Below are 12,723 nucleotides of genomic sequence, written 5' to 3'. Positions count from 1 at the left end.
CCAGACTAAGTTTTCTTGCGAAATTTAATTCCACGAACAAAAAGATGCTTCTGAAAATTATATTAGCACTGTTAAGCAGTAGTACGGCTTAGGAAATAAAAATGACTCGAATAGTACGCAACGAAGTACTACTCGAAAGTATATTTCTAGACGAAATGGAAACGAATTGAACTGCCTCGATCATAGTTGCTTGGAATGTTGGAGCTACAGATGGCGTTTGGGCATCATAGCAGCATTTGTGTTTCGGCTTACTTCAGCATCACTATATATTCAATCGTTTCAAATGTATATATCACTAAAATACCCTTGTTATAACTAAATAGCACCGTACAAATAGTAAATTGTTTGTAGCCCAACAGAGTGCAACAGTACCAAATTACATTTAGAGTTAACATTTTAGAATAGCCTTCAGTCAAGCAGTTAGCGGTTAACATGGACATTGGCAATGAGATGCACCAACAGTTCATAAAGGACTTTATCCAGTCTCTGCAGGCGGGCAGCGAGGACAGCAACAGCAATAGCAACAGCAACAGCTGCATGCAGAGCAACAGCCGGAGCCTGAGTGACTCCTCACTGAATCCCAATGCGGCTGAGTTTGTGCCTTCCTACATGAAGAGCAGCGATGCTGACGATGATGAGGAGCCACATCAATATCAGCGGCAGGAGCAAAAGCCATCGGCCAGCTCTTCAACAACACTGGTGGAAAATACACTGAACCGCATACAGCGCCAGCTCTATAATCTGATGAATCAGCTGGGCAACCAGAACTTGCCGCTAACGCAAATTCGGTTCACTCTGGCACCCAATGGCCAGGGCATCAATGTGCAATTCATGGCGCTGGACAGCGGCAAGCGACAATCGTTGAATAAGCATCTTTGTAATTCGGCCGCATTTCGCCTGGAGATCGGCGATGTTGCAGAGCACAACAATCGACCTGGCCATTCCCTGGCTGCACAGTTCTTGAGTCGCATGGGCAACGTTCTGAACGATAAGAGCGAAGGCAAGTTGCCGTCGATATGTCCCAAGTGCACGGCCTTGCCGAAAAAGCGCAGCTTCACCGAGCTGGAAATAGACCGTCAGATCGAGGACATTAAGGCGTTCGAGAAGTTGATTAATGAGGATGCCGGCGCACGCTATCAGGACGCATTTAAACAGCTCTGCCAGAAACTGGGCCTAAGCACAAACGGCGGCCAGGCGCTGGATTTTGAGTCTACAGAAACTGTTCCGCTGGCGATAAACGAGATCAATAATGATGACAGTGAAGTGCCATTTAATGAAGATGAGCTGTCCACTTTGGAATGGGATCCATATATGCCGGAATTAACGACGATGAAGGTTTATGGATACTCGGCTCCGAGTGCCACCGATGTGCACGTCAACGATCAAGGAGATCACCAAAAGGTGCACCAAGAGCAGCTGTCGCTGAAAGAAGACTATGAGATGGACGCGCAAACACCAGCTATGTCAACAACCACAGCTCCTGTGTCCACAGTCTATCCAAAGCTGTACAAGGTGAATCAGGTAAAATGGACCAGTTCGCCGGGGCCGGGGCCGCGCAAAACCGGCACCCACAAGGAGAAGGAGAGCAAAATACAGCGATGGCGGTACAGTTCACCAGCAGCAGCAACAACGCCAGCATCAGCTGCCACACCGTCAGTAAGCGCTACATCAACAACAGTAGCAGCACCAGCAGCAGCAACAAATGCCGCCGCAACAGTTACTTCAGCCGGAAGTGCCACAGGATCGGCGTCTAAAAAGTTGCCGGAGCGTGGTCATCTAAATGGCAATCGGATCAAGCGCGCATATCAGTGCACAATGCAGCCCAAAACTGGAAATGCGGGCAACATGTCCGAGGTGACGGCCAGTCAAATAGCCAAGCCAAGCTCCAACTACAAGCAGGAGCCGCGTTCACAGATCGGTATGCCCAAGCAGCAGCTAGACCACGTCCATGTGTAAGTCTCAATGATTCAGTTGTGCGTTTACTGCCACGTTAATTAACTGTCTTTTGTCTTTCAGTAACAAGTTAAACAAGGCAGCTACCTTGAGCCGCACAGCCGGCATAGGGTCAACCCAGGGCACCAAGCATAGTCCTGCAGGAGGAGCTCAGCGAATTGTGGCGCCACGTAGCACCCATGCATCCCAGATGCGACAGTCCGAGGTGAAGCGCGTAAGTGCATCACATATACTCCCAAATGCATAAGTGTATATGAATCCCATTTCAGCGCCTCAACCTGATGCGTGGTGACAACGATACCGATGTCCAGTTCAATGAGTATCTGTTCAAATGAGCTAGTCTTAAAAATTGTTTCATAATTGTGTTGTTCGTAACAGCATGTCTCTGGCATAACGGTCTTCTTCTTCTACTTATCAAATATGTTGCGAATCAGCAGATGCAGCTTAATTTCTATCAACCAGTTAGTTTGTTAGTCCTGCCGAACTAGTTCTCTCTCTATACATATATATTCATTTATATGTATATATAAAGCACCCACTATATATTTTTTACTTAGCTGAGCTTAAGCTGCGAATTCAATAAGATTGTTAAGCATTCAACAGGCAATGATTGTGTTGTTATATAATATCAAATTTTCGTTTTTTATTTCTGTAAGCCCAATAAATATGTAGCAAATGAAGCCTATATTTTATATTGTATTCAATATTATATTATTGCGTTCGCCTGGCATTTAAATCAGGATCCTTCTATTTAACTTTTTGATCTTTCATTTAAAAATCAAGAATTCTGGAAATTAAATGGATGCATGCTTTACTTTGCAATTATATTTTTCCTATTTCCACGATTATAACCCAAAGTTACTAAACGAATGTAAAGTAAACCCAACCTCAAGATGTAAAGGAAGTTCCATTTCCATTGGCGGAAAATGAGTGAAAAAATTGATTTTTTCATATAAACTTTCAGCTTGAGGAAAATGCACTACAGAAATATAGATTTCCATAAGTGGAAATATTAACTTGTAAATTTCAAATTCAAGTTTAACAAAAATTTATTGGGCGATTTCCGTAAAATTTCTTGAGAAAAACGACAATTCCGATATCGCCAATCCAGACTGCAAATGCTGATGAAAAACATCTTACATAATGGATCTTTTCTAGTACACGAATATACCTGAACGTAGTTAAATATTTTAAACCAAGTCAAGAACAACTTTAAACAACACTTCGAATCCGGTTGTCAATAATTATAGAGATTAAAATAATTTTGAATTCCTACATACCGGCGATGAATCCATAATGAGTTTGACGACATCGGCACCAAACTTTTCCTTATATTGTTTGGCCAAACGCTCCGAGATTTCGCTAAGCGATGTCAACTTTGGCTCCTTGTACACAAACTCAATGGCGTGATCCTCCTCAAAGTACATCTGAAAACATATTGTTAGAATAGGTTAAAGGCTTTTAACGGGGCCTTTAGACGACGTCCACTTACCATGCCATAGAAGACAACCCGATAGAAGCGGCCCAACATGCGCTTGCCGGAACGATTCACCTCGACAATTTTATTGTAGGCCTGGGTGAGATGCTCATAGCTTTGGGCCAGTTCAATAAAGTTGCGCGCACGCTCGTAGATGGGCAGGATGAGCTTGTAGAGCTCGCCGAGGCACTCGAAACGCTCGGCACGATCGAGGAAGTCGGCACATTGCTTGAGCTGCTCCAGCAGCATTTGCTCTGTGTACTGTGAGTCCTGGGCGCCCGCATCCAGCTTCAGGCCCTGCTCATCCAGCGGAATGTTGCGCGATATCTTGCCAAATGCTGTCGACGACCAGCTGAGCGTGCAGCCGCCGCGCAGGCGCAGATATTCGCACATGAGCGCCGCAATATGCAGATGACAGCAGGCGGCCTCCGAGAGATTGCCATTCTGCTCGTGATTGCGCGCCATGGTCACCAGCCAAGTGTGTCGCAGCTCCGGTGTCGAGGCATACGAGTTGGCCAGCGAGTATTGCAGTTCGAGCAGCCGTTCCGGGTCCATGTGATGAGCCTGCATTTGCGCCGTGGCCATCAGCACTGTGCGCACGCGTCGCGTGAGATCCTTAACCTCCAAGGGAAAGCCCGTGCCCTTCATGGCCTTGTCGCTGTTGGCATAGCTATTGATAATGGACAAGCTCTCCTGGAAGCGGGCATTGTTCAGGCCAATTACATTGCCAATCATCTGCGACACCGAGATGATGACCTGCAGATGGACGCGGGTGAGCGCCTTGCGGCCGCTGAACTCAAAGTTGCTGCGCATCAGTAGATACAGAACGGCGCAGGATTCGTGGCGTATGTCCACCAGCCGGCTGTCGCAGGCCTTGAGCAGCTCATAGACCATCTGGCCACAAAGCATGGCATTGCCCTTGAACAGGGCCATCGAATAATTGTTAATGAAGGCGCGCAGGGCGGCGAACACGTGCTTGGACAGACGCTCCGACTGGCCCAGCTGCAGAAAGCGCAAATAGACACGCGCCAGCTTGGGCAGCACAAGACTCTCCGCCAGCAGCTGTCGGAACTGCAGCACATAGAGTCCGAGGCAGTCCAGTATTATCATGCCCACCTCCGTGGCCAGATTGGACTCGTAAAGCGCCTGCTGTGATCTGGCCGACAGGTCCATATCCTCCAGCAGATGCTCTCGTGTCTGGGTGAGAGTGCCAGTGTTTGGCTCCTGGCTGCCGTTCTCCAGCACAGGCGGTGTGCTGCGTGCGGGCAGTGTGTGTGCCTTGGTAGGCCTCTGGAGGCGTGCATCACTCGCTAGCACAACATTTTTCTTGCCCACGTAGCGGAACTGCAGCAGGCACAGGTCCAAAATTGACAGGAACTGCAGTGTCTCCGTCTCGTTGCAGTTCTGCCACCAGGCGACCATTTGATCCTGCGACAGATGCTTCACAATGAACAGGAAGCCAAGCAGCAGGTCCTTACTCTCCGCCGCACTGAACTTATCGCAGCGTGCCAGGACTTGTGCATGCGTCACACTCACCGAACGATTGTGGCCATTTCGCAGCGCCACATCCGTTTCGCCATTCGTGTAAGCGCCGATTGTTGTCGTATCCTGTGAGTGCTAGTGCGAAGGAAAATGAAAATTTAGGTCAATCGTTCGCTAAAATTAGGGATATGTGTTCACATATATAAAGCAATTAAATCAAAAGTGCATTAAAAACTCTATTTAATATTTTCGGTGAGAGAGCGTATCAGTTTAACTCGAATGCAACACTTTTTCTTCAACTCAAATTGTTTTGCTTAAACCCAAAAATAAGAGAAAGATTTTACTTACGCCAGAATCGGAATTCGAGTTAAGCGACAGATTGGAGATGCCATTGCCAATGGCTGTGCCAGCAATCGCGGCCAAGTAGTTATGATCCTTGATGTGCATGGAGGTGCGACAGGGACTCGCCTGATCGGTGTGAAGGGTGAGGCGGTTTTTAGATCTCGGCGTAGAGGTCAGCGAGCTAAAGGTTGACGAGTCCTTGCTGAAAACATAGCTGCTGGAGCAGCTGAGACGCTTTGTATAGGACGCGGAGTCGGCATAGACATGCCCGTTGGGCGTGCAGCCGCCGGAGTCGGAGAGATCATCGATGCGATGCAGATTGTCCATGACAATGCCCAGCCAGGGCACATACAGGAGCGCAATGCGGCACAGTTGGCCGCGCTGCTGATAGCGTGCATCCAGCTCATGCTTGGCCAGCAGATCCTTGAAGATGGACAGTGCATGGCGACGCACATGACCGATCTCGTTCAGACTGCTCTTCAGCTCCTGCAGCAGCAGACCGGAGAGGAAATGCTGGCGACAAAACTGCTCCGAGAGTGTGAAATGCTGCAACAGCTCCGGCGGTCGATTCTTGGGGTTCAGCACAAACGGCAGATTGAGCGGCACATAGTGCTCGTGCTGGCAAATCTCCTGCAGAAAGTTGAACTTGTACTCGTGCAGCACGCGCGGATTGCCAGGCGCAAACTGCTCCATGTAGAAGCGAATCAGCTTGAACACAAATCCACGATCCATATAGCTGAGGCATTGACGCACAAAACGCGCCAGCGAACGGTTCAGCAGCTGCGTTTCTTCGCCGAGATCCTCATAGCGGGTGGTTATATACGGCACCAGTGCCTTGATCAATTGCTCAACACGATCCGCATACTCCTTGGGAAATCGTTCGTTGCGCAGCATGCGTATGCGACCCGTGGCCAGCAGGTGCTGAGCCATGCTCTTCACAATTAGATCGAAGAAGATCGCGGAGTAGCGCATGAACTTGTTCACAATGAGAAAGTCCGTGTTGTTGGGATTGAGCAGGTAGGGCAGATGGCGACACAGTTCGCCGTGAACCGTGCGCAATCGTGCCGTCTGCTGACTGTAGTAAGGAGCATGGAACACGTATTTGACATAGGCGGCCAACAGCTCTGTGCGCTTCGCCTCGTCGCTGATCTGATGAATTATGTTCGTCAGCAGCCGGATGACATTCAGGCCAATCTCCTCGGACTGGGTGTGCACTAGCAGCGTGAACAGCTCGTTGAGCAGCGTGGGCAGAAAGTTGATCAGGGAACGCATGTCGATGGCATGCGCCGCCTTCAGGATCTTGCATGTCTCCGTCTCGGCGGGCAGGGCGCCAGTCTTGCCGCCCTCCAGCAGCCGTTCGCAGTGGGCGAAGAAGTTGTGCAGATGCTGATCCGACGTTAGCACCGTGGAGTCCAGACGCAGGCCAACGCTATAGAGAGCACGCTGATTGTCGATCCATTGAATGTCCGGGCCGCAGTTCTGCTGAGAAATTGAAAGGGTTTGTAGGCGGCCATGGGGAGGGATGGAGTAACGGATGCGGTTGGCGGATGCGGTGCATGAAGAGAATGTGTGGAAAAGAGAACACAGAGAGCGGGTTTTTGGTTAGGCAAGCAGCAAGGTATGGATGTGGATCAAAAAACACAAAACGATGCATGAGTCGATGATCGGCAGCAAGCAGCGACAACAGCAGCAGCAAAAACTTACCCCCTTGCCCCAGCCCAGCGGCTGGATAGACAGATAGCCCACGGGCAACGTTGCAGCCACGGGCAACAGCTGCTCCTCCAAGCAGATGCGATTCTTCTGCAGCAGCGGTAGCCAGGCATAGCCAATGGGCGTCTCGAACGACGCATGTGCATCACGTTTCTTGCTCAGATTACACGACACGTGATAGAAGGAGAAGAGCAAATGATGCTCCGGAAAGAGGCCCAGCGGCAGGCGCAGTTTTATTTCCTCGTACCAAGTGGGCGTCACATTATGATGCAGCACCGGGCAGGCAATCTGCGAGACCAACAAATCCTGACCCGGACGCCCATAGATGCACTGCAAACCAGAGAAAAAGGTATTAGCAAAAGCTTGTAAAGGAAAGTCTAGCAGAGGAGCATTTTATTTTTAATAATGTAGTATTAGTTAAGATTAGATTACCTTCAGGGGTTTACTGTACTCGCCATCGCCATCTCTCAGCTCGACGACGACTGTAATGTTGCGAGCGCGTGAGAACAGCTTTTGGCTATCGAACTGCAGGCTCAGGGGATACACATAGAGATGATTACAGAAATTGGTATAGGGATACGCATCGCGCTCAGTTTGGCTCTGAAACTCGGAGAGTTCCAGGGTGAGCGGCTGCTTGGCGGAGGCACTGAAAGTGGACAAGGGCGCCAGGGATTTACTCAAGCCACACGGGGCCGTCTGGTCCAGCAGCTGCACCTGCAGTCGCATATAGCCCGGTATGATGTTCAGCTTGCTAAGCTTCTCTGGCTTGCGATAGTCGGCCAACAACTTGAGCAGCTCCTCATCACGCAGTTTGGCCAGCTCCTGGCGATAGATGGTATTAAACTCGAATATGCACTGCGACTCTACGTCCAGTTCATGGCTATAGGCCTTGAACAGAGGTCGGGCGGCCCAGGCAAATGGCTGGCGATAGTGTCCAATGTGCTGGGCACAACTCTTGGCCGCCTTGTGCACCTTCTGTCCCAGCTTGGCATCACGTGCGGCCTTTAGATACGGCTCGGCCGCCTGGGCAATGCTGCTCTGCAGCACCTTCTCGATGCGCAGCACCAGATAGATGTCTGCATGCGGCGCACTCACCGACAACATGCACTGCCGCAACTGCTGGAACTGCTGGCGCGGACAGCGCAACAGCTCTGAGGAGACGCCGTCAAAAAGTGAATGTGGCGCCTGGGCAGCATTGCGCTCATCGCTCTCCGCGCGCCTGGGTATGCCACAGCCCGCCACAGAGGCGGGCACTGGGGTATTGGGCAGCATCTGAGCTGCTGCCGGCTCGTTGATGTTGAAGTAGAAGCTCTCGCTAAGTTTGCGCCCGGCCTTGGCATCGTACAGCGCCAAACTTGTAATGTAGGGCTCTACTTGACACAATTGTTCGCCGCCTGCACCGTCCGCCAAATCAGCTGGCTGGCACTGCAGTCGAAAGCGCAAGGATTGACAGGTGAGCAGGACGCGTGTGCCAAAGTGTTCGCGATATTGCTCCACATTGTCATTGGTCACAGCCTTGCCGGGGCTCTGATAGCAGGCGAAGAGGCGGCGACGCTGCTCGCGACGTGCCTGCGCTATGGAGTGATCTGTCTCGCGTCCGTATTTCATCAGCTGCGGATGCAGTGATTGATCCAGACCCTTGAGTGTACCAAACGTGGGCGGCTCCATGGCTGGCGGCTGCAGCTGCGGCGTGGGCGTCGCATTGGCAGCCGGCTGACGTTCCAGCGATGCATTGCGCTTCTCCTCCTGCGCCTTATTCTGTGCCAGCACCGAGGACAGCTTTGTTAGCCAATCCTTAAAGTCCTGCTCGTTCTCAGCGGCCAGGGTAAAGGATTTGTGGCCAGCTGTCATACGCAGCTCAAAACAGAAGCGACCACGTTTGGGATTCTGTGCAGAAAAATTTGAATTAGTTGAGATCAATTTGACTGGAGCTGATATATGGTACTCACCTGCACTACTTCCGTGCAAAAATCCATGACAATGGTGGCCTTGGCCTCACCCTGTTTCTCATCCTTATGCAATTCGAGCATGTAGGTGCCATCGATTTCCTGGCGCAGATAGCAATACCGACGCTTAAAAGACTTGTTGCCAATGTTGGCGAACATGCGATCCGAGGCCGAATCGGGCCCCTTCAACAGATACCCCTGCTTGGTAATCGTATCCGCCTGGGAGCGCGTCATTTGCTCATCAATGCGATCCTGATCGGCGTCGATTTCGTACAACTCCTCCAGCAACTCCTCGGCGGGTGACGTGCTATGGAAATAACGTCAGCAGGGAAATTCCATTAAATTACAAAGACACTCACCTGGGCAGATCGTGACAGTTGCCACCATAGGCACTGTATTTATAGTGGATAAGATGATTTTTGGCACGATACGTGTACAGCGCTTGGCGTGTGAAGCGCGTGCACTCGGCACGCGTACCCAGCGTAGTTGCGTCTGTCGCATCCTCGCCAGCTGCTATCTCCTCCTCCGCATATTCATCTACCTCCTCGGGCTGTGCCAAATGCGAACGCAATGTGCTGGAGGACAACGCCGATTCATAGGAGGACTCCTGTGATGTCTTTCGACTCGCCGAGCCATTGGAGCACTGCGAACTCTTGCGCGACAATTGACCATTGCCGTTGGACAGGCTGGTATTGCTGCTGTGCCCATTGTGTAGACTGCCATTCGACTGCAGGCTGCTCTGACGGCTCACCTGACTGTGACCATTGCTGCCCAGCACAACGGAGCCATGCAGTGGACATACGATTGCCTCATTGGGTGGCTCAAAGCGATCCGCCACAGATTTGACATTTGTGCGCTGCTTACGCGGCATGACAATCTCCTGCAATAAATATGTTACGCAGTTGCAAGGAATGAATACATCACAAAAACTGTAAGGTAATAAAGAAGACCTTGTCAAGGTCTCAAATACACTCCTAACCTATTCCCCATCAGAAACTAACAAAACTAGTCTATTAATATCAAAGCAGAATTGGTTTATATTAATTAAGTCGCAAATGGAAATATCGCATTACCATATTATACGTCATAACAAATGCATAGCAATTTTTATTCTACACAAGAAAACGCACTATCTTCGGCACGTCGAACATTTAATACCCTTTTAGAATATAGGCTTACGATTTTTGTCGATTTGTGCGTAAAATATTGAAACTTGTATTTGCCGAGTTAAGTAAAGATATTGAAAATTGAAAAGTAAATATAATATATAATATATTATATATTATATAATAATATATATACTTTATATTGTCGGAGATGTCGCTTTCTTGCATTACTCATTCCAAGACAAAATACGTAAAAGCAATGTAGTCGAGTGTGCCCGACTGCATAATCCCCTATATTTTTAGATAGGTCATTGCACACAGATTTAGCTGCTTCTTCTGAATGCGCCACATTATTGTACTTATTTAATGTTAAATAAGTTATGCCTTATGGGGCCTCCTTCTACCTGTGTTATGCACAAAACGAATATACTCTTGTTTAACCATTTTCAATGGGTACTGGGTATTGTGATAATATTACAGCATGTAGGTATAAATATATAAGCCTGACCTATTTGCCGTCCTATATGCTTATATGGCCTTCGACTCTGTTATTCTGCTTTTAGTAAGCTGAATTAATTAGAATAATAAACATACTTTCTTAATATTGCAAACTACTTTTTATCAGGAATGAAAATAATAATGTAAAAGTTTGAGTTCCACCTAATGCTCTTTCCCGAAAAAGAGAAGCTATAAATGGGCCTAATCCCTAGATCCACCTTACACAATTTCTACCGCCACAAAGCTTATAATGCAGCTATGTGAGCATTATAAAGCTCAGTTGTGCTACTCTGTGATTTATGACGCCGCATTTGATTCCGGGTCGATTGAGAGTAAGAGTTTTATGAATAGCAATTGAAATGAATAAATTATTTGTTCTGGCTTTTAGGCTTCTTTACCACGAAACTTACCGAGACATCGTCCGCTGGATAGATAAGCAGCTCCCGCTGCGGATCATTTTGTATGAGTGTTTTATTTTTGGCTATAAAGGCTTCAAAGTCGACCGGCTCCACGACGAGTGGCTTGCTCTGCAAGTAGAGAGGGTGAGACGATATTTTGGTTAGATATTTGCTAATTTATGTGTGCCACTTGTAAAAGCAAAAGCGCGTTTATAAATACATTTCTCCCCCAATAACCAAATACCCATGTCCATACCCCAACCCCATTTCCATTTACATTTCCAGTTTCATGCAGCGCCCGACGAGTTATTATTGAATTTGGGCACGCCATAAATTTTTGGATACTTTTCCTACAGTCAACCCCCTCGCCCCCACACATGAAATGTTTAGACCTTGACCGCATTACACAGCGGATGTCGACGTCTCCGTTTGCCGTCCACTGTTTGATATTGTTGTGTCTGGCCGCGGGTGCAACTTCTCATGATGTGTTTGTTCCATGTTCCATCGATGTCGGCGTGGGCCGAGCCATTGGCATAAACAAATCTATTTTGTTCAGGCATTTGCCATTTTGCAACGCCCCGCAGCCAAAATTAACAGATTTTTTTTTGCGCTCTTGAGTTTCAGATTTTGGCCACGATGACACCATGGAGGTGCGCCTTCAGACGGCTGACAAGTGGGCAGCAGGGGATATTAAGTGACCCAACCCTTTGTGACATGACGCCAGGCTGAAAGGTTAAAGTGTCATTTCCGGTGTCGCTTCTCATTTCACGTGAACCCTGAGCCTGGGCTTGGCTCGTTTCTCATTTAATGAGGGTAATGGGAGCAACCTGTGATAACTGCGTAGATGTGCAACAATAAGGAAAGGTTTGTCAAAGGTTGTGGCAAACAATAAAAGGGGTTGGGCTGCGCACAGGCCATATACCTAAAAGCGAGAAGGTCAGAAGTTAGCTCTTTCTATGAGTGAAACTAAGTTTTATTATTAAGTCATACGAATGCAGGTTTTTTTGTGCTATTCATAAGACGAAAATATTCAATAGGGAAGAAATCGTTATCTTTTTTTTTTCCAGTAGTTAACCAAATTTATGGCCAGAGTTTAGTGAAATCTGTAAAAAGTATTTAAATTTTATACAATCCAAAATTAACAAAAACTAAATGCCAAGCTTTTAGCTATTAACAGCTTTATAAAACTAGCATAAATTTGAAAAATTTGCATATTATAAAAGTCATTTTGTGCTTTTAATTTCGCATTTTTCACAACTCGTTTATTGGCGAGCTTTAGCTGGCGACCAGCCTATAAGCCAGCCCATTGCATCGTGTTGCTTATAGGCAGCGCAGCCTGTAGGCCTCAATGTCAATGCACTTGTCGCCTGGTCGCGCTGATTGCCTGTCACATGTGGAAAGCATTTACTTCATAGGCTCAAGTCGCATCTGCTCTCTCCTTCACTCAAACACAGCCCCCTTCCCCACTCTCTTTATCTTCTTGTACACACACTGCATGCAAATTGTGTTCGGCCACGTCGTCACTTGCGTAATTAAGCCCCCTCGCAAATGCCTGAGCCAGCGGCGGCGACAAGTGCATCGGGCGTTACGCAAAGCAATTACCAAATCAATTGGGCAGCCAAACTTAAACGCACAGACTGCCAGCGACTAGATATGGTATATACCCTGTTATTGAACACGCAGAAGAATGGGTGTATTTGCTTTAAGGGTACTAGGTACAGACTGGCCTATCAAGTAATTCATTGACTAAAGCCAGGGATTAAAAATCTATTGAAGAAACGAAATTTAGGGAAATAAATATTCAATGAAGA

The 12,723-nt window shown here is 48.0% G+C and overlaps 2 protein-coding genes across 15 annotated transcripts in view; one reads left to right on the top strand and one right to left on the bottom strand.

The window, feature by feature from the left end:
- LOC115760208 (dedicator of cytokinesis protein 9) overlaps nt 1-12,723 on the bottom strand; it is a 30,065-nt gene that overhangs the window by 2,088 nt on the left and 15,254 nt on the right. For 6 of the 14 annotated variants that reach the window (XR_004017582.1, XM_030701455.1, XM_030701445.1 and 3 more), the window contains 8 exons: nt 10,925-11,041; nt 9,270-9,790; nt 8,914-9,217; nt 7,397-8,851; nt 6,959-7,294; nt 5,261-6,736; nt 3,446-5,047; nt 3,234-3,380 (listed from right to left, as the gene is read on the bottom strand). Coding sequence is in view for 13 of the 14 variants with exons in the window: in XM_030701455.1 (XP_030557315.1) it covers nt 3,234-3,380; nt 3,446-5,047; nt 5,261-6,736; nt 6,959-7,294; nt 7,397-8,851; nt 8,914-9,217; nt 9,270-9,790; nt 10,925-11,041 (5,958 nt within the window). In the remaining variant the exon portion in view is untranslated. The remainder of the gene's footprint in view (nt 1-3,233; nt 3,381-3,445; nt 5,048-5,260; nt 6,737-6,958; nt 7,295-7,396; nt 8,852-8,913; nt 9,218-9,269; nt 9,791-10,924; nt 11,042-12,723) is intronic. The other 8 variants (XM_030701444.1, XM_030701447.1, XM_030701453.1 and 5 more) reach the window with 3 other exon arrangements.
- Nucleotides 202-2,628, top strand: LOC115760210. Its single transcript, XM_030701456.1, has 3 exons — nt 202-1,952; nt 2,017-2,167; nt 2,223-2,628. Exons 1-3 carry the CDS (start codon nt 433-435, stop codon nt 2,286-2,288), a joined length of 1,737 nt encoding a protein of 578 aa, XP_030557316.1. The 5' UTR covers nt 202-432; the 3' UTR covers nt 2,289-2,628.

Source organism: Drosophila novamexicana, unplaced genomic scaffold, assembly GCF_003285875.2.
Source record: "Drosophila novamexicana strain 15010-1031.04,08,12 unplaced genomic scaffold, DnovRS2.1 tig00000387-arrow-pilon, whole genome shotgun sequence".
NCBI classification, from domain to species: domain Eukaryota; kingdom Metazoa; phylum Arthropoda; class Insecta; order Diptera; family Drosophilidae; genus Drosophila; species Drosophila novamexicana.
This window is presented reverse-complemented; position numbering and strand designations above follow the sequence as displayed.

Coding starts and splice junctions, on each gene's coding strand:
- LOC115760210 (XM_030701456.1), top strand. CDS start 433: ATGGACATTGGCAATGAGATGCACCAACAGTTCATAAAGGACTTTATC. Junction 1,953..2,016: donor CAGCTAGACCACGTCCATGT/GTAAGTCTCAAT, acceptor TTTGTCTTTCAG/TAACAAGTTAAACAAGGCAG. Junction 2,168..2,222: donor GACAGTCCGAGGTGAAGCGC/GTAAGTGCATCA, acceptor ATCCCATTTCAG/CGCCTCAACCTGATGCGTGG.